An 18,783-nucleotide genomic window follows, 5' to 3' on the forward strand; every position below is an offset into this window, starting at 1 on the left:
TTCTGGAGATGCTGGAGATTATTTTAATTCTAACTTGGCATCACTGAAAGAAAGCCCTTATTCAGTGGTTTAATATAAAGTCTTTTAGTATCTGTTGCAGCAATACAATTTCTGCTTTCTTTCCTATAAATGTACTAATCTCACCAAAGGATATAATTTGAACAGTAGAATGAAGTGGAATAAAAATATGCAGCAGCAGGCAAATGTCCTTTTCAAATAGGAACCTGCTCTGAGCAGTGTGCACTCTGTTCCATCAGATTAGACAGAGCAACAATTTAAATCTCAGCCCCAATGATCAGTATGAAGAGCAGAAAATGTTCTTTCACCCTTTCCTGGAACTCAGTATGAGCAGATGCACAGTGGAGAGAAGCAGAAGCAAAAGCAGCCAGCCAGGGAGGTGAGATATATCAGAGGGGACACCAGCTAAAGAGGGAAGTGTGGGAGAACTGCCTTCAGGGCATGTATGACTCTCTGCAGGCCCTGAACCCTAAAGCTTAACATGCCAGAGCCAGATACACAGAGAAATTATTCCCTGGGTTAAAAGAAAAACAAGAGAAGCAGCGATAACAGGGCAGAACATACAGTGGAAAACACATCCAGAAGATTTACAAATTTATTGCCTGCTTGAAACACATTTCTAGGGGGCTAACAGGCCAAATTATTTCTGCTTGAACTCAACATTAATTAAGAAAGACTCTGATGCGTTAGAACATGCAAGAGAAATACCACTATTCCCATTTAAAGTATGACAAAATTAGGTGAACACTGCTGGCAGAATCACTCCCTGACTGGTGTGTGGAACCAGAAATACTCTCCCAACAATGGTGGAAGATGAAATGATTGAAAAATCACCCCACCCCGAGTACCCCCACAGGACCCCAGTGTCTTCCATAGCAGGGTGAGATGACCCCAGGGATAGGGACTAATGCCAGTATTTAACAAAAAGCAATTTTAAAGTACAACAGCTTTATTTCCACGTGGAAAATAACTGCTGTGAGCATATCAGTACTGCCCACAGAGGAGTAATCAGTAGTTCAAGCCCTACACAATAAAGGATTGTTTGGTTTTTGTCCTCTTAAAATAAGACTTCACTGTTTTTACAGGGATATGGAGAACACTTTGGGTTGTAACTGTTTTGCCTCTAGAGAAATTAAAAGAAAGAAGTTAAGAAATACTTGAGCAAAGCAGACAAAGGCAGTACTTTTGCTCATTTAAAGAAAAATCTTATTTTAGGAAAATTAAACTTTGGAAAAAAGGTTCTTTCAGGAAACACTTCCTATTGCAATATGAACAGAATGTACAATATGTACTACATTCAGAGTTATGCTTTCCCTTCATGAGGAGCAAAGTTATCTGTCTTCATCACGACTTTTCAGGTTTTTCTTCTGATTTCTCATTTATCAGGTCTTTAAATCCCAATTTTTCCAGTGGTTCATTAGCCATAAGTTGCCTAAGTAAAAAAGAAGAAAACAACAAAAATATATTTTAGAGTACACAGCCTATAACCATGAGAACAGCAGCATTTTCTATTTCATTTACTATTATTTACCCTAAACAAATCCAAGACATCTATACAGAGTGACTGCTGTTTGACAAGACCTCAGAAAATTCAGTTTTAAGAAAGCAACATTCAGGGATTATTTATTTCCCCCTTAACAGGTTTTCCAATTAAATGTGTTGTTTCCTCATTTTAGGTACTAAGTTTCCTCAGAAACCAACCTGACTCCTGGTTATCTTTAATTGCATAAGAGCTTCCTAAAATTCTACCAATGCCATTTACATTTTCAAGTGAATATGGCTTAGAACAGCATTTGTGGTGCCACTAGACTTTGCTGTAGTGCTTTTCAAACTCGTTTTTGATTTGCAGCCCTCCTCACCACCAGCCCATGCAGTGTATTTTCCCTAAATACAGGGAAATTGGTGCATTTCCCGCAGTTCCCTGACTCACCCCTGTGCTGGAAGCATTGCAAAGCAACGCACGAATGGAAACATCCCTGGAAAACCAATCACCAACACATTCTTCACTTGAACTGAGGAACAAGTTAGACTTTTAACTCTCCTGCTTGAAACATATTTCTAAAGGGCTAACAGGCAAAATTATTTCCACTTGAAGTCAGCACTAATGAAGTATATGCAAGAAAAATATCACTGGCTCTGATAATTCATGGTTAAGTTATACACAGCACCTTCAGGGATCTTAAAAACATACTCAGCGCTTATTGAGAAGGCCACGCACAAGGTGAGCCAAGTATGGGCTACGAGTTAAAAGTTTAACTTGTAACCGCAGTTGAAAACAAAAGAATAGCTTCACACTGCCCGTTGTGCAGGGTGGAAGCTGCCCGGGTCTCGCTGTTACCCCGCACTACGGGCTGGATAACATCGAAACCACACGCCAGGAAACCTGCTGGTGCCACACGGGGCACCTGTTTCCTTCCGGGACAAAAATTCCTGCGTGACTGCGGGCTCACTTCCCCTCCCGGTCCCGCAAGGGGATCCCCGCTCTGCTCGCCCCGGGGCCCAGCGGGCTGGCCCGCAGCCGGGCCGGTGTGGCGGGGGCCACTCGCCTGTCCATGCGACACTCCAGGTAGGCCATGGCGCTCTGCCGGCAGGCCGCGCTCTCGTAGCCGCTGCGGCGGAGACACTCCATGAAGCGCTCTTTGAAGGCGCTGCACTCCCCTGCAACACAGAGCGAGGGCCGCGCTACCGCCGCGCTCGGGGGCGGCCCGGGGGCGGCCCGGGGGCGGCGGGGCGCGGGGCAGGCCCGGCGCTAGGCCGCGCTACCGCACCGAAGTGATCCAGCGGGAACGCGCCCTTGTCCGGCGGCCGCGGCGTGAAGCTCTTGTTGCTGAAGTTCATGGCGGTGGACATGTCGCCGCCGGGGGTGGAGACACGGACGGCCCGGTCCCCGCGGTCACTCGCCGGTCCCCGCGGTCACTCGCCCACTCACTGCCGCCGCCGGGGGGAGCCGCGCGCCGAGCGCATCGAGCGGCTCACGTGACCGCCGGCGCGCGGAGGGGGCGGGGCCGCGCCGCCTTGGAAACGGCGTGGGCGTTGTTATGGCAACCGGAGCGGCGGCGGGAGCGAGGCGCGCGTCGCCATGGAGACGCCGCCGCCCGCCATGTTGGGCCTGGCCCCGAGCGGGAGCCGCTCCCGTCCGTGCACCCAGGTGTTATAAACATATATTGTAATGTTGGCTTCTCGCAAGTATTAAGGTAGATATTATATAATGTTAGAAATGCTTTTTGCTGTGTGGATGTAGTTTTCTTTCTTTTTAGCAAGAATACTAGCAAGTGTGAGCGAGTAAGATAACCTCCAAGCGAACAGAGGATGAGGCCCAAGAGTGGCTAATCACCGCTCTGCCCGGGGGGCAAAGAGGCCAAAGCTGCAATCGGCCCTGACTGTCTGGGAAATTAAGAGGCCCACTCAACTATCAACTCGCACCTGGCGAGCCCAAGGCCAAGAATCAAAAGAAATAAAACCGCAAGGCAGAAGAATACGCATGCTCTACAAAGGCGGGACCAAGGAGTGGCCACGCAGAACAGCTCCAGGAAAAGTTTGAATATGCATAAAGAACAGACAGTAAAAATGGTATAAAAAGGACTCACCTTGAGCATCAGGTGTGCTCTTGGCAGAGCGCCAAGGCACCCGGCCATTACCTCCTTGCTTTATTTTATGTCTCTTACTGTCTTTATATTAAACCCTTTAAATTCTCACAGGAGAGTGGACCTCGTTTTTCACACAGGGCTGCGAAATAGACTGGTTCCTCCTCACAAAACCCGTGTCATTGTCCTCATTCCCCTCTGAATGCTCCGAATGTCTTCTGTGTTGTCCTGTGCAGGACTTTGATGATCCTTGGGGGTCCCTTCCAGCTTAGGGTATTCTGTGAGTCTGTGATTCCTTTCAGTGAATGGGTGGCTGTGATGGTCATGGGCTGCCTGCCTGGGGAGGGGCCCGGGAAAATGGTCTGTGCTTGGCATTTGTGCATTGGGAAATGGAGGGGGAAAGAGCCAAACTTGGAGCCTGGCGTCAGCAAATCCCTTCATACAGGATCCAGCCTTGTCCAACCTTTCCCTTTTCTATCCAGGGCTGAGGCCGGGCTCCTCCTTCCCTTCTGACCAAAGAATAAATCCCTCACGTGTCACTGCTGAGCTCTGGCTCTTGACTTAAAAGCCCATTTTCTGGACCTAGCTGCGGCTGGCATGTGACCCCAGAGCCTGGGGAATGGCACCGGCAGGAAGGCAGCACCAACTTCCCTTAGAAAGAAACCCAGCAGGATTTCGGATGGGCCATTCCCATTCCGCTCAACCAGCAGCCACCCGTGGTGGCCACGATGAGATTCCTCATCCCGCATGAATCCTCACGGTTTAAGTTGTGCACAAACCCGATGGACAGCGCTGAGTTGTTTTGTGCCTGCTGCAAGCAGCGGGAGAGCAGTGGGTTCCCATCATGTGGTGTAAACGCTGGTGAGACCAGTGACACCAAGGGGGTGTCAGCAGATGCTTGGGAAATGGTGAACTTCCAGATCCTCAAGATGTACAACGAAGAAAAACACCCTTTTTGCCTGCAGGTTTACGGCACAAACTCTGCAGATCCACAGTCTGCTTCTGAAAGGAGGATGAGAAATTGCTTTAATTTAACTCACCGGGTGTTAACCATGAATTATGCTGGTATTTTTTCTTCTTTGCCCATAGCTGCAATTGGTTTAAGACAGTATTTTATCTAAGTTGATTTTCTTTTAATTAAAAGACTGAGCTAAGCAGAAAGAATTCAAGGCAGGGGAAAAAAAATGAAATAGCTTCAATTTTTAAGGACAGCCATTATGGAAATATTAACTGCAGTTCTGTTTAAAGTGTCTTTTGTTTATGCTTTGATTGCTTTCTTATTACAGTATTGAAATTGTAAATGGAAAATTACACCATGTTCTATTACATAAGCAACTGGTTTGCACAGCTTGAAATATAAGATTTGATTATTAGGTTTTCAGGGCTATGAACAATAGATGGGTTTTATTATACAGTAAATAGCACTTTTCCACTTGACTTCGTTATAACACTTAATGGTAAAAGGGAGATACTCCTCTTTCATAAATACATGCAGCAAACTGTCTCCCAGATTTCAGATGACCGAGCAGCAGGGAAGTAACTTTGCTTTATCTGGACAAGTTTAACTGAAGTGTCAAGGCACTTCACTTCAGCAAACTGCCCGAATTACGTTCCTTACTTTCTGCCACAGTGGCCAACTTGCTGATTTTCCATGTGATGAAGGAAGAAGTCAAAGGAAAAACATGTGCAAAGATCCCCCAGTGGAATTATTCCCAGGCAGACAGCAACAACCCTTTCCAGTTCTGTTTAATATCTTTACCAATGATCTGGATGTTGGGATCGGGTGCACCCTCAGCAAGTTTGTAGATGACACCCAACTGGGCATGAGTGTGGATATTAGGAAAATTCACTTCCCCAGGCATTGCCACAGGCTGCCCAGGGCAGTGGAGGAGCCCCCATCCCTGGAGGTATTTAAAAGCCATGTAGATGTGGCACCTGGGGACATGATTTTAGTGGTGGCCTTGGCAGCGCTGGGGGAACAGTTGGACTCAATGATCTTAAACGTCTTTTCCAACCTAAATCATTCTATGATTCCCTGCAAAGGCTACATCAGCTTGCTATATTTTATTATATCCTTTTTTTTTTTAACCTATTCATTAACTCAGGGTCTTTCTTTGGAGTCTTAAATGTTGTAGTTACTCAAATTCAGGTCAGGTATAGTAGCAGGTGTTTGGTTATGATTACTTAATGTTTTTATTGCAAAAGCCAGTTGTATCTTCTAGAATTTCCTTTCAAGGTACAGGTTGCCATACAATCTAATACATGTGCTTTAGCAATTTAGGATATATTTTTCCCAAGGAGATCGAATGAAACTCCCATTAGATAATCACTGTGAAGAAAAAAACCTCATTTGCGGATTAAACCAACCAGGTCCAAAAGAACTCAACAAAAGCAGGGCCACAAAAAGCAGTGCCACAAACAGAGAATTAAATGCTTTTCACATATTATCTTTCAAAGGACTGAGAGACTTTGACAGCATCAGGTAAATCTGAAATAGCTGCTTCAGCAAGAGGGTGCCAAGAGAGATCAGATAATTCGTAGTGTTTCACAGTATCTCTAGTATGGAGTCCTGAGCCCTTGCCAAAAATTAGAATGCCCAAATTAGAAGACTTCCCAAACTAGGGAAAATCTTGGATCTTCCCCTTTCAAGTTACACAGATTGATAGACTAAAAAAGAAATAAAAATCATTTGCTTGAATTGGAGTCTTTCATCATTAATTATGGACTGAAATAACATTTACAGCTGCTCTTTTCCAATGTTGTCAGATAGTGCTGAAAACTTATTCCACTATTGGTGTTTATCCATCAGCTGGACAAATGTCTCCTCAGAAGGAGTTATTACACACTCACCCTTACTTTTTGGAAGCACCAAATTGAATAATACTTCAGAGAAGAACCTTTATTCTTTTTTACGGGCAGGGTGACGTCCATGACTTCCATTATTTTCCCTCTCTCACCACGCTGCCTCTTTTAAGAGCCTGCAGACTCAAATTATCAGGTAGTTAATTGGAAAATAATTTACTGACGAGCCATGAAAGGCTTGGAGTAAAGCACCAGGGGATTTTGTAGCTTGACTTGGGATAGCTGTAGGAAATTAATGAGCTGAACAAGACCAAGCACATTCAGATGCTGGAATTTGTGCCCTTGAGACTGCTGTTCCCAGGCCAGGCACAGAACACACCTCAGAGAAACATCCTTCCAGGATCACTCATTCCTGCACCTCACCTTCGTGCATGCTGCCAGCTCTTACATAAGGCCTCTTGCTACATCACTGCCACAGGCTGTTGTAAACCATTTTTCTCCCTTTTAATTCAGATTACTAGACAAGCAAAAATGCAGAATATTGGCAGAATAGTCTGGGGAATGGGGATTTCTGTTGTGGATGATTAATGAAATATTATTGTTTTGCACTTACAGGGGAATTGTAGCTTCATGCCAATAAGGTCAGGGCCTTAATATGTTATATGCTCTACAAAGATGTACAGAGTGATAGCTCATTTTCTGTTATTACTGAGCCAAAACCTCATCAGGTTAGAGAAGAACATTGTAGAAATAGCAATGCTGCACTGAGAGGCGAAATAAACCTTTATCTCAAACTGCTCACTGCAATTCTGGTACATCTAAATCCACATCTCCACCTGCATCAAGACAGGGGCCAAAAGTAAGATGCTGGAACCCTGCTTCTGTAGATACCAACTAATCACCCTTCATGATATGCCTCAAATTTCTCTTGGATTAATACAATTTCTGCAGTATTTTGTTGAGATAGACAGAAGCCAGAGACCCAGAACAAAAAATCCTTGGAGCTATGTCGAGGCATTTGATTTATCAGTTGTCTTTTGAAAATCAGCTCTTCATAACCCAACCTACTCAATACTCACTTCCCAGGTCAGGCTGCCTTGACTTGGTGTAAATGTAGATCTGGAAGATCATGGTTCTAGCTACAGTTACAAGGGATTTTACTGCAAATATTTTTGTAGATAAGCATATTTAAAAGTACAGTACCAGCACCAAAGCCAAGGATGTCCCATGTACTTTCTCACTGAGTGAGACTCCTGAAGGAATGGCATCCATTCAGTACAAAAAGAAGGCTTTTATAAGCAACAAAGTTCCCAAGAATGGTAAATACTCAACACAAGTGGGAAATATTCTCACCTGCATTGCAGGGACAATGCACTAATCTCATGCACAGATTTTTTTATTTTCTTCTCCCAGTGACCAGTCACATATAATCTTTCAGCTCAGAATACGGAAAAATAACCAACCATGAATCTCTTCCTAGAAAAAAAAATACTGCAATGAAATAATGATTTAAAAAAATATTTTTCAGGAGTCTTTCTTCCCAAAGTAGATTTGCAACCCACACTGATTTGACAGATAAATGAAAAGAAGTTAAAGAGTTGTTTGTATAAAAATGAGCAAAGTGAACACTTGAGATACTGATCACTACCCTGTAGTGATCCTGTAGAAACAAAGATTTTCAGGGTGGGAAGAAGTGGGTGTAATCCAATAAAACAATGCAATAATGATGAAAAATTGAAAGAGGTCAGAGTCGGAAAGCTTTTGATTTCTTTTTGCACTGGCATTTGTCAAGGCAAGCAAAATCCATTAGCAAGGAGCAGCCTGAGTTTTAACACATCTGGGTCTTTAAAAATGTTAATGTTTAATAGGGTGTGCTCAGGCTTTATATATCCCTGATAACAATGCATGGGCTGATAGGCATCTCTGGAGGCTGTAAATCAGTGGCAGAGCCTTGCAAGGCACACAAGCACTTGGTGTTCACTCTCATGGTTTATTATGTTATCAGCAGTCATTGACTGAATTATGGCCTTATAACAACTCTTTCCCTGCATTATCCTACGGTTACTGTAGCACTGCTAACCTGTGTCCCATTAGAAGGTGATGTGACCTTCTCCAGATGAGCACACAGGAGTTACTGTGCTGTTTAAGGTGCAGGCTCATTTTCTAGGAGGAACTGATGAGTCCCCTGAACTGTGCCTACAAAGTCTGCTTACCTGAAGATGGTTCTGCCTTGGGCTGGTAGAAAGACAAAGACATGAGCAGAGAGCAATGTTTTCTCCCCAGTCCTGTGTGGGATCCTCACCTGCAAGCCTGTAGCTGTAGGCTGAGTTCAGGATTGCATACTGGAAGCTGAAGGATGTGAGGAAGAAATGGAGGTGAGGAATCACACTGGCTGTCTTTTAAAACTGCAAAGATTCCCTCCCTCTGGAGAGCTCATCCATCATTTCTCACAGCACACCAATCCAGCAGGCTGCAAGTCCATGGGCTCAATACTTGAGAAAGGCCCTCACCCTGTATTGTTACCACAGAGTGAAGTCCTTGGGAAGGTGCTTTTGCTCACTCTGGCAGCAGCCAGCTCTACTCCAACAGAGTTTTATGTAAACAGAAACAACAAATTTCCTCCTTTGGTACCCAACTGGCCCCATGTAGGGCTTTTTCCTTCCTTTGCTGCATATTATGAAGTCTCAGGAGTCCCAGTAGTCACACCATTTGCTCAGAGAAGAATCTGGCAGAACAGGATATTCTTGGAAATGTCTGGGAGAGGAGGGTGCAGGCCAAGACCTCATAACTGTGCAGCAAATGTTGAGATGGACGTGACCATCCATTGCCCTGCTTTCTTTGCCCACCCTGCCTGGTCCTCTTCTGCACAGGAAAGTTCCCCCTTGTGAAAAACTCCACTCCTGATAACAAGCCTTGGAGAGCAGGCAGACGTGCAGGCTCCTTTTTCTTGTCAATCTAGTTAGAGTTTATTGATTCCCCTTGCCTTTGGCTAATGTACTTTTATTATTATTAATAAATAATCATCATTTTTCCATCAGTGTAGCCTGCACCCCGGAGCCTTGGAGAATTCCAGCAAAAGAATTATTAAACTAAAGATTTCTAAAGGGTTGAACAGCAGCACGGCCCAGTAATCTGCCAGAATCTGCAACTGGGGAGCAAAATATCCCCACTGGGGAATATGGGATAGAGCATCAAATCAGCTCCTTCCCCCAGAGCCACCATCTCTAACAGTGGCTTCCTGTTCATGGTCACTTCTGCTTTGTTGTCACCCCCCAAGGATGCAGAGTGTGGGGGTGGCTCCTGGGGAGCTGTCACCCGGGCACGTGAGCTCTTGCAGGACCGTGCCCTGGCTTGGGACATGACTCAGTACCTGCAGGGCCAGGACTGCTGCCATGTGCTCCTCCTTGGCAGCAGCTGCCCAGGCAGCCTCCCTCCTCCATCCTCTGCCTGGCCAGCTGCAGATTCTGATCCTGGCTCCTCCCAAGTTACAAGGATTCAGGATCTCTTGCCCAATCTAGGCAGGATTGCCTGCAGGGGCAGGGGATGGTTTCTCCTAGAGGATTGCAGCTGTTCATGAACAGAGAGAGTCATCACCAAATGGTGATGAGCCAGACACGGCCATCCAGGCACACAGTTCTATGGGCAGTAAACTGCAAAATAGTGACTGAAGTGGTTTCAGGAGCATTTTGGGGTTGCTGGTAGAGGATTTTTGGGACAAAGACAGTAACAGTGAAAACACTGCAATGAAAACACTGCAATGAAAACACTGATTTGTTCAAAGAGGTGTCAGGAAAGCAAAGAGAATCAGAACTGTCACCTGTAAATAGATCTGCTCCTGTCAGCAGTCCTGAATCCACCATTCCAGCTTCTCCATGGTCAGTCTTGTCCTCCCCGAGGGCTTCCTTGCCAGCTGCACCCTGGGCCCTGCATTATTGTGGGCTTTCCCTCCTGCGTCCTGCTTCCTCCATTGCACCACCAGTGGTCCAGCTGAGTCCTGTGACCTGGCACAGTGACAGCAGTCCAGCATGGGTCTTGTCCTTGAGTTCTGGCCCTGAAATCACACAGAGAACAACACGCCCATAACACAGATCTTCACTGGAAAACAAATACCTCATCCCAGTGTTACAGCTGAAATAAGAGCTCCAGATTATGATAATCCATGGTTCAGAATAAAAGAGGGTGTTTTATCTGGCAGGAAAATTGAGTACATCTGGTCTAAGTGGACGTAAACAAGTCTGCAGAGCCCTTTTCTCTGTGTAAAGGCACTTTCCCAGAAGGTGTGTTCAGGCAAGGACAGAAGGGCTATAAAGGGACCCCAATATGCTCATGCCCACACCTGGGTTTGGTCATGGCTGTGCAGAGTTTCCTGCAGTACGTGGGCTCCAGCTCACTGCTCTGTTTGGCAGCAGGGCTGTTTGCTCTCCTTTACTTTTTCTCCAGCTCCAAGAAGTCAGTTTGCAATTTGCCCCCTGGGCCACGACCTCTTCCTCTGATCGGAAACCTGAACGTGGTGGACCTGAAAAAGCCGTTCCAGTCGCTGACAGAGGTAGGGGCTGAGCGAGCAGGCAGGGGGCAAATGTGCAATTCCTGAAGCGAGAAACGCAGCTGGGGAAATAGAGATGTGGTTGTGTTTGCTTTGTGTGGAGGGCAGCAAGGGGATATTTGGCATACAGGTAGGCTGGCAGAACAACTTCACCTTCAGAGGTGCACATGCACATACTTGTATTTATATATAAATATAAGACACTCCTTTCTTTATACACACTCAAATGTAGACCCCCCTCACACACACACACCCCCCTTGCAATCCACTCCAAATCGTTGGTGTTTTGAGCCCTTCAGAGGCTGCAGGTTGGGCCAGGCTGCTGCCATCAAGAGATGTCTCATTGCCACCAGACCTCTAGGAAGAATGGGTGGATGGAAGGGATGAAGCAAGAACAGGCATCATCCCCACAGCAGAGAGAAAGGGGGTGTCCTATGCACACTTATTTCCAAAACTAATTATATCTCTGCAATGCAAAGCACAGCTCTGCCTCCCCAGCCCTTCCCCTGCACACACTGCCCAGGGTTGTTAAGGACTTGATGCATGGATTTTATATGTCTAGCTAAACAAATTGCTTTTTCTTACACAGTTCCATGGATACTTATATTTCTAGAAGAGAAAAATAAAAAAAGACTTAAATATTAAAAAGCCAGGGGCAATGTTTGTTTCAGAAAGTGTCTGCTGTGTTCCCATAGGGAGCTGGGGACAAGTCAGGGGGAATTCAGATTTTATCTGGTTTCTGTAGAGACAGTTGAGGTGCTGTGAGTGATATGTCACATGCCCTGTGTCTGTGCTGCTTACTGGACACTATGATGGGGGAAAGCTGGTCCCCAGAGAACTCCTTCAGCCACTTGAACATCTGCAGTGAGAGGGCAGTGCAGACACTGAAATCCTCCAGTTAGCTGTAGAAGAAAGGGCATCCTGTGTTGCCAAAGTACAGAATTCCTACAGCAGGCACACAGTGCTCATCTGCCTTGATTTATGGGGCAGAGGATTGTGTAGAGATCAGTTCTGACGGGCTTCTGGTCCTGAGTTCCCATCTGATCCTGGGTATGTTTGAGGATGTCAGTATGAAACTATGAACTATTTTTGGCAGTGCTGGGGGATTTTATGATACAAATGTCATGTGATGGCACCAGACTGATTTCCTATAATCTACCAAGAAGCTTTATTTGGGCTTTCAGGCCTGCCACATTCAATACTTGTGCTGCTGAGCAAAACCAGAGTGGATGCCAAGAAGCACTAACGCAAGGAGATGGCCAAAGGAAGGCTCGGAGGCAGCTGTGATTCCCTGCCCCTGGCTCTGCCACACACCCTGTGAGCTGCCAGGGATGAAAGAACCAGCACTAATGTTATCTCCCAAGCCGTCAAACCACCGTTTGATGAAAACAAATTCAATTTGTCTGGCGTAATAACAGGAGCTGCTTCTAATCTGAAATTCAATTTGTGGAATGTATCTAATGCATAGAAAATGGTAACCCAGGCATAGCAGAAACAAGAAGACATTTGGAGCGGATGGCTTGCAGTGTGTTTGAACGAAGCCTAAAATACCGAGTGAATGATTAGCTTGTCAAAGCCACCTTTTGGGTAACAGATGATTCATATTTAATTTGCTATAAAAGCCTAACGTTCCTGTGACATTATCTACCAGAATATGCTTCCTAGTTGGATTCAAGTTTCTGGTGGCCAGCAAATAATTTCGTGATGACTGCAACACTACCCACCTTGACATAATTAGAGACAAGTGCTGTCCTGAAAGAAAGAGTTATTGTCTGGCTTTGTTTTTGCAGTGTTTGTGGCTTCAGCATAGGTGTGTGCACACCCGCTTGCCTCAGGTCACCAGCACTACAATAAACAGGCCTGCCTGCTACAGCATTCTCTAACCAGCCTCCCAACGTGGTATTGCTGGCCTGTTACTGCAGAACACCACAGGAATGCTGTGGCATTTTCCTGACTCCCCTGCTAGGAGCACTGATAGCAGACACCTTGTTGTGCAAACAGGGTGCAAGCAGAGATGCTGGCAATCGATAGCTGTTGCTCACTACTTGAATTACCTGCAGACATCAGACAGGGCTGGGAGGCTCCTTTTGGACTAGAAACCACCTAGGGTGGCCAGTACTAGTGTTTGAGTCCAGATCTGGCTTTGAATGAACATATTTATTCACCTTGACAGCTCTCCAAGATATATGGCAACGTCTTCACTGTGCATTTTGGACCCAGGAGAGTTGTGGTACTGGCTGGATATGAAACCATCAAGGATGCCCTCTTAAATCATGCTGAAGAGTTTGGAGAGAGGGCAGAAATACCCATATTTAGGAAAATGACACAAGGAAATGGTAATTGACGTTTTGGTTGGATAAGTTTTGTCTCTGTTCATTATATTCTCACAGCAGAGAGCAATGTCCTCTTAGAGATCACTTTTTGTGATCTTAGGAGGTACCAGTGCATAAGAAAGCCTTACAAACGTTTATGAACCCCAGGGGCCATAAGGATGTTACACTTTTATTTCAGGCATAGCATTCAGCCACGGAGAGCTGTGGAAAACTATGAGAAGATTTACCTTGTCCACGCTGCGAGATTTTGGAATGGGAAAGAGAACCCTTGAGATCCGAATCCTGGAGGAAGTAAATGCCCTTATCAAATATTTTGAATCCTATCATGGTGAGTGTCAAATCTTTCAGCCAGAGACAGAGAACAGGTCTAGCAGAACAATAAAGATTAATGAAAGTTTAACTCTGAGCAAATGGTATCTCGTGGTTAAAGTTCAGCATGCACTGCAGTAGTTATTGAACCAAGGCCTTAAAACACTGAAACAGAGTTCCCTGCTATGCATTCTGGGTGGGGAATGAGTTTTCTTTGGGAGCTCAGGACTACATTTCCATAGGAAACCAGACTGAAAGGAACATAATCACATCATTATTTGTTTTCATTGCTTGAAATACAGGGAAACCAATTGATACGAAAATGATACTCAACAATGCTGTATCCAATGTCATCTGCTCTATATTGTTTGGAGAGAGGTTTGAATATGATGATCCAGTGTTTCTAGCTTTGCTGAAGCTGATAAATCAAAATACTAAGCTGTTGGGCTCCCCTATGGTGCTGGTAAGAGCCTAATTTTATGTTTTAGCTTTTAGGTTTTTGGGGGATATCCAGTTTCCTGGGTTCATTCTCCTGGCCTCCCACATCTTTCTTCTTGAGAACAAGAACATTATCAGCAAGTCATCCTGTACAGAACACATCTGTGGTTCTGTATCTGCAGTGCACAGATTCCCAGGCTCCTGCACTTAGTCTGTGAAGCTTATTAGAAAAAGAAAAAAAAAAAAAACCAACAAACCAAAGTCTTCAGAAATGAACAATTTTATCCTCTTTGAAGTGCAGAAGCACAATCCCAAACCTGCCTTCTTGTATTACAGAAAGAATACTATTTCTGCAGGAATCCAGAGCTCCTTGGACTGTAGAAGGGGGGCAATTACAGCCTGAAATGGCAGGGCATAGGACAAGGGACCAGAAGTGAGATTTGAGATACCAGTATGTGTTCAAAAATGCCAATTAACAGTAAGACCTCTCTTGCTCCACAGTTATATAATTTCTACCCATCCCTTGGATTTCTCTCTGGAGCTTCCAAGATAGTGCTACAAAATATCAGTGAATTGAACGCTTTTCTCCAGAAGCTCTTCCAGGAACACAAAGAGGAGCTGAATGAAAATGACCTAACAGGCTTTGTGGATGCCTTTCTGCTGAAGCAAAAACAGGTACTTTAAAGCTGAGTCTCAGTGTCTTTCTGTTCCTTTAGCTTTGGCTTATTCTTAGGACTGGCCATCTGTCAGGGACTGGGAGTGAGTGGAAACAGAACAACTGCAGCAAGCAGAATATATCATACTCACAGGGAGTTGTGCTGTGTTCGCTCCATGGCCCCTCTGGAACTGCTGGTTAAAGGGATTTCGTTGTCGAGATGTCCCACGTGGGTGAAATAAGTTGCCACTCAGCACAGATGAGGAAGAGATCATCCCAAACCTTCCTGTGAGAATGGTACAGTGATAAACTGTGTTGCAGTAAATAAATTCCAATTTATTGGAATTATTTCTAATATCTGGGCCTGGGGATTGCACATATGCTTGGGACCAGACAAATTCCACACAGCATAGGCCCTAATGCTAAAAGACTAAATGTTTAGTTTTCCAGCACATATAAAGCCACAGAAAGCTAAAATGCAGATAAAAATGGTGGCAACACAGTCACATATGGGTGTCACTTGCTGTATTACCCACATGTTTTGAAGGAGTCAAAGAAGCCCCACACTGCATTCAACAATGGAAACCTGATGTTTTCAACTCTGGACCTCTTTGCTGCTGGGACTGAGACCACATCCACAACTGTGCGCTGGGGGCTGCTTCTGATGATGAAATACCCAGAAATTCAGAGTAAGGAGGACAAGTCTCTTGTACAATTTATTGCTGCATGCTTAAGTCTTTGGTTGTGGAAGGGAGTGGAACTCATTCAGTGTTGCCTAGAGTAATTATTCTGAGTGCTCTGGGAGATATAAAAACCATTGACTTTACAAAGGAATTTTATTCAGCTGGGTTGCAATAAACCAGCCCAGCCAAGTGGGAGAGGCTAAGGGGCAGCCTACAGGTACAGTAAAGCTCCCCCATCGTTATTCACCTGCAGGCTATGGGCTGACATCACTAAAGGTCTCCTCAGGAGCTGATTCTGATCTGGTTTCTGTTGAAGGTTATAGGGTAACAAAGGTGTGTAATGAGAGTCAGGCATGGGATGGATGGTACTGACTCTATTCAAGCTGCCTTAGCTCAACAACAAACCTGAAAGAACGACACCATGCCCTGACTTACCCACTTCTGCCCTTCCCAGATATTTACAGTTTTCCCTTTTCTTCATCTCTGCCAAACTGGTAGCCATTCCAGTTGCAAGATGAGATTGTTATCAGCTTCTTAATCCTTTCCTCCCTCCAAGGAAAGATTCAGGAAGAAATGAACCATGTCATTGAACCGGGAGAGCTGCCTAAGTTGGAGGACCGGAAAAAAATGCCTTATACAGAAGCAGTAATACATGAAATACAGAGGTTTGCCAATATTGTCCCCATGGGTGTATCACGATCGACTCCCAGCGATGTGAATTTCCGAGGCTATGTGATTCCTAAGGTGAGCTCTGAGGCTGGCAGCTTATGCTGCACAGATTCCTCACAGCTTTCTTTAAAGCAGATGAAGAAACACATAAATAACTTAAAGACACGGTGATGCATGGTTTAATCTGTGCTGTGACCCTTTGTCTTGGATCCAGGATAATTATTATAAACTTACAATGGATTGTGGTCTGCTGCAGTTGATTGAATCACGATTAACCAGAGATTTAATTAAATCACACTGGTTTGAATCTTTTATGTCAATTGTGGAACCTCTACCCCAGCACCTTTCTTGAAAGATCTGACTCTGTAAGAAAGGAATGTTTTGTGGTCCAAAAAAATAAAACAGCAGCTACTGAAAACAGACAGAGCCACAATGGGGCAGGGGAGCATTCCCCAGTTCTATTTGTCATGTCTTATTTGCCTCTTCACATTGGAAAAAAAAAAAGTCTGGCTCAAGTAGGGGAGTGATCTCCTCTTCCATGAGTTTCTTTGATCTCTTTCAGGGTACTGAGATTATTCCACTGCTGACCTCCGCTCTGAATGATGAGTTACATTGGAAAACCCCAGATCAGTTCAACCCTTCACATTTCCTGGATGCCAGTGGGAACTTCATTAGGAGAGAAGCATTTATTCCATTCTCCATAGGTAAGAGGGGTGTGGGTGTACCATCTGGGACAAGGCTAATGGCAGTTCCCCCTGATTTCAGGAAAGTATGAAAGCCAGGGACACAGAACAGAGGGTAAGGGATTTCTGGTCATTTCTCCTGTCCACCATTGCTGTAGGTAACCACCTCTTCTTTGGGAGAGCTGGGAGACACTGAGTTACCCACAGTCACTGAACAATTTCATACACCTACAGGCTTCTGTGTAGTTTGAGAGAAGGAAGGGAAGATTTCCCATCTCAGCAGCCTGCTCTTCCAAACTGTACCTCCAGTTTAGAAGGTCTCAGACATCAACATTAACAGTTACAGTGCTGATCATTAACTTCTCCCCTGGCTGTTTTCAGGACGAAGGGCTTGCCTTGGTGAAGGACTGGCTAAAATGGAGCTGTTCCTCTTCTTTTCGGGCTTGCTCCGCAAATTTGTTTTCCAGCCCCCTCCAGGAGTGGATAAGTCAGACCTGGATCTCACTGCTGATGTCGGCTTTACCTTGACTCCCATGCCTCACCTGGTTTGTGCTGTGCCCTGTGAATGATCAAACAACATGGCATTAGAGTAGTGAGCACTTCAAGCTTGAAAGCAAATCTAGGTACAGTGGGGAGAAGCTGTCTGGCCCTGAGCTTTAGGGGAAGGAAGACACCAGGCACTGTTACTTTCTCTCATTCATGACATTCTCTCCAACAGCTCTTGCAATGTCTGTATCATGCAAACCCTTCCTGCTCTCAGAAACTGATTCATTCCCAGAACAGCACATCAGAGATCCTGTTTTCAGGACAGTTTGAAAGAGTGAAATGCCTTCAAACCTCCTCTATAGATGTAACCCATGAGAACTCTCCCCTGACAGCCCCTATGGGGAATTTCTCAGCCCAAAGTCCAAACCCTAGAGCAGAGCTGATTATCGATGGCCTAGCTGGAGACAAGAGACACTCAATGGATCTGGAAGTCTCCTCAGGATGGTTGTTCAGCTGAGCCTCAGACTGAGCTTCCATTGTGCGATACAACCTGCCTTATCTTTGTTACAGAGTCCCAGACACAAGGGTGTAACATGGGCTGATGCCAAGACCCAGGCACGAGACAGTTATCAGGAAACATCTAAGTGGTTTGGGAAGTGGGTTCTTTCCAACTCACACCAGGCACTTTATGCTTAACAGCCTATTTATGATGGGGCCAGTTGAGCAGCTTTCTGCTTCTGCTGAGAAAGGCATTTCTACCCCTCTCTCACCTCTCCTGGCTCATCCTGGCTCTGGCACTTGTCCAATCCCTTACTGGGCCATCTTAGATCCCTAAAGTGGCAGAAAATGAGAAGCCATGGCAAGGGAAGAGTTTCTGAGTCAGTGTGGCTGAAGCGATACAAGCCTGAGGCGGTGTGAGGGCAATGGAGCTGGGGCTGGGCAGCAGGACTGCCACGCTCCACCAGAGAGCTGGGAGAGCTCAGCCCCCTGCTGCACTTGCACCTCAGGAGCTGTACCTGCTCAGGAGCTCTTCTCTACCCTTCAGAGAAAGGATCCTTCAGGGGATGAATCAGCTGGCATAAGGTAATTTCTCACTCTCTGCATTGACTGCAGGGTGAACCATCATCCACAGGCTTCTAATTCCAAACTTCAGTCTCAATTAGCAGGTGTGTTGTGATGAATAGGGACAGTATTGTCCATTCGACTGAAAATAGGGCAGTTATGGTAAACCTACAACATAAAACTAAAGCTGCTGTCATCTAAAGCTGATCTGTGCTGCAAATGGAAGGAAAGAAAGGAGGAAGAATATAAAGGGATGACAAAGTAGGGCGGCCTCGGGCCTCACTAGCTTTAGTTCACGCGACTAAAGGTAGCACTGTAGTAGTTATACTCCAGCTTGTACTTGTGCTGGTGTTGCACTTGAACAGGGGCTGTACCACAGGCCCAGCTCCAGCTCCTGGGCACAGCTCAGGGAGTGCTCAGCAGGCTCTGTGACAAGGAAGCTGCTGCTGCTGCGCTTGCTTGCACTTGTTTTGCTGTTGCTCTATTTGCAGTCTAACTACTGCAAGCCTGACCTTATC

General features: G+C 45.4%; 2 protein-coding genes and 1 long non-coding RNA gene across 3 annotated transcripts; 1 reads left to right on the forward strand and 2 right to left on the reverse strand.

The window, feature by feature from the left end:
• Positions 1–599: 599 nt before the first annotated feature.
• Positions 600–3,009, reverse strand: LOC116452028 (cytochrome c oxidase assembly protein COX19). Its single transcript, XM_032126118.1, has 3 exons — positions 2,787–3,009; positions 2,565–2,676; positions 600–1,450 (listed from the first exon to the last, which is right to left on the reverse strand). Exons 1-3 carry the CDS (start codon positions 2,866–2,868, stop codon positions 1,363–1,365), a joined length of 282 nt encoding a protein of 93 aa, XP_031982009.1. The 5' UTR covers positions 2,869–3,009; the 3' UTR covers positions 600–1,362.
• Positions 3,010–7,784: 4,775 nt separating this feature from the next.
• Positions 7,785–15,290, reverse strand: LOC116452029. The gene is made up of 4 exons (XR_004243381.1): positions 14,835–15,290; positions 10,222–10,455; positions 8,618–8,753; positions 7,785–7,880 (listed from the first exon to the last, which is right to left on the reverse strand). It is a non-coding gene; the product is annotated as an uncharacterized LOC116452029 (long non-coding RNA).
• On the forward strand, positions 10,594–18,490 carry LOC116452026 (cytochrome P450 2K4-like). The gene is made up of 9 exons (XM_032126113.1): positions 10,594–10,950; positions 13,121–13,283; positions 13,459–13,608; positions 13,892–14,052; positions 14,529–14,702; positions 15,230–15,371; positions 15,922–16,109; positions 16,597–16,738; positions 17,099–18,490. Exons 1-9 carry the CDS (start codon positions 10,753–10,755, stop codon positions 17,284–17,286), a joined length of 1,506 nt encoding a protein of 501 aa, XP_031982004.1. The 5' UTR covers positions 10,594–10,752; the 3' UTR covers positions 17,287–18,490.
• Positions 18,491–18,783: the final 293 nt, after the last annotated feature.

This window comes from Corvus moneduloides, chromosome 16 (genome assembly GCF_009650955.1).
Source record: "Corvus moneduloides isolate bCorMon1 chromosome 16, bCorMon1.pri, whole genome shotgun sequence".
NCBI lineage: Eukaryota > Metazoa > Chordata > Aves > Passeriformes > Corvidae > Corvus > Corvus moneduloides.

Excerpts from the sequence above, each read along its gene's own strand:
- LOC116452028 (XM_032126118.1), bottom strand. The coding sequence starts at position 2,868 with ATGTCCACCGCCATGAACTTCAGCAACAAGAGCTTCACGCCGCGGCCG. Across the intron at positions 2,677-2,786 it reads GTTCCCGCTGGATCACTTCG|GGGAGTGCAGCGCCTTCAAA; the intron begins GTGCGGTAGCGC and ends TCTGTGTTGCAG. Across the intron at positions 1,451-2,564 it reads CTGGAGTGTCGCATGGACAG|GCAACTTATGGCTAATGAAC; the intron begins GCGAGTGGCCCC and ends TTTTTTACTTAG.
- LOC116452026 (XM_032126113.1), top strand. The coding sequence starts at position 10,753 with ATGGCTGTGCAGAGTTTCCTGCAGTACGTGGGCTCCAGCTCACTGCTC. Across the intron at positions 13,284-13,458 it reads GAAAATGACACAAGGAAATG|GCATAGCATTCAGCCACGGA; the intron begins GTAATTGACGTT and ends CTTTTATTTCAG. Across the intron at positions 16,110-16,596 it reads GAGGCTATGTGATTCCTAAG|GGTACTGAGATTATTCCACT; the intron begins GTGAGCTCTGAG and ends GATCTCTTTCAG.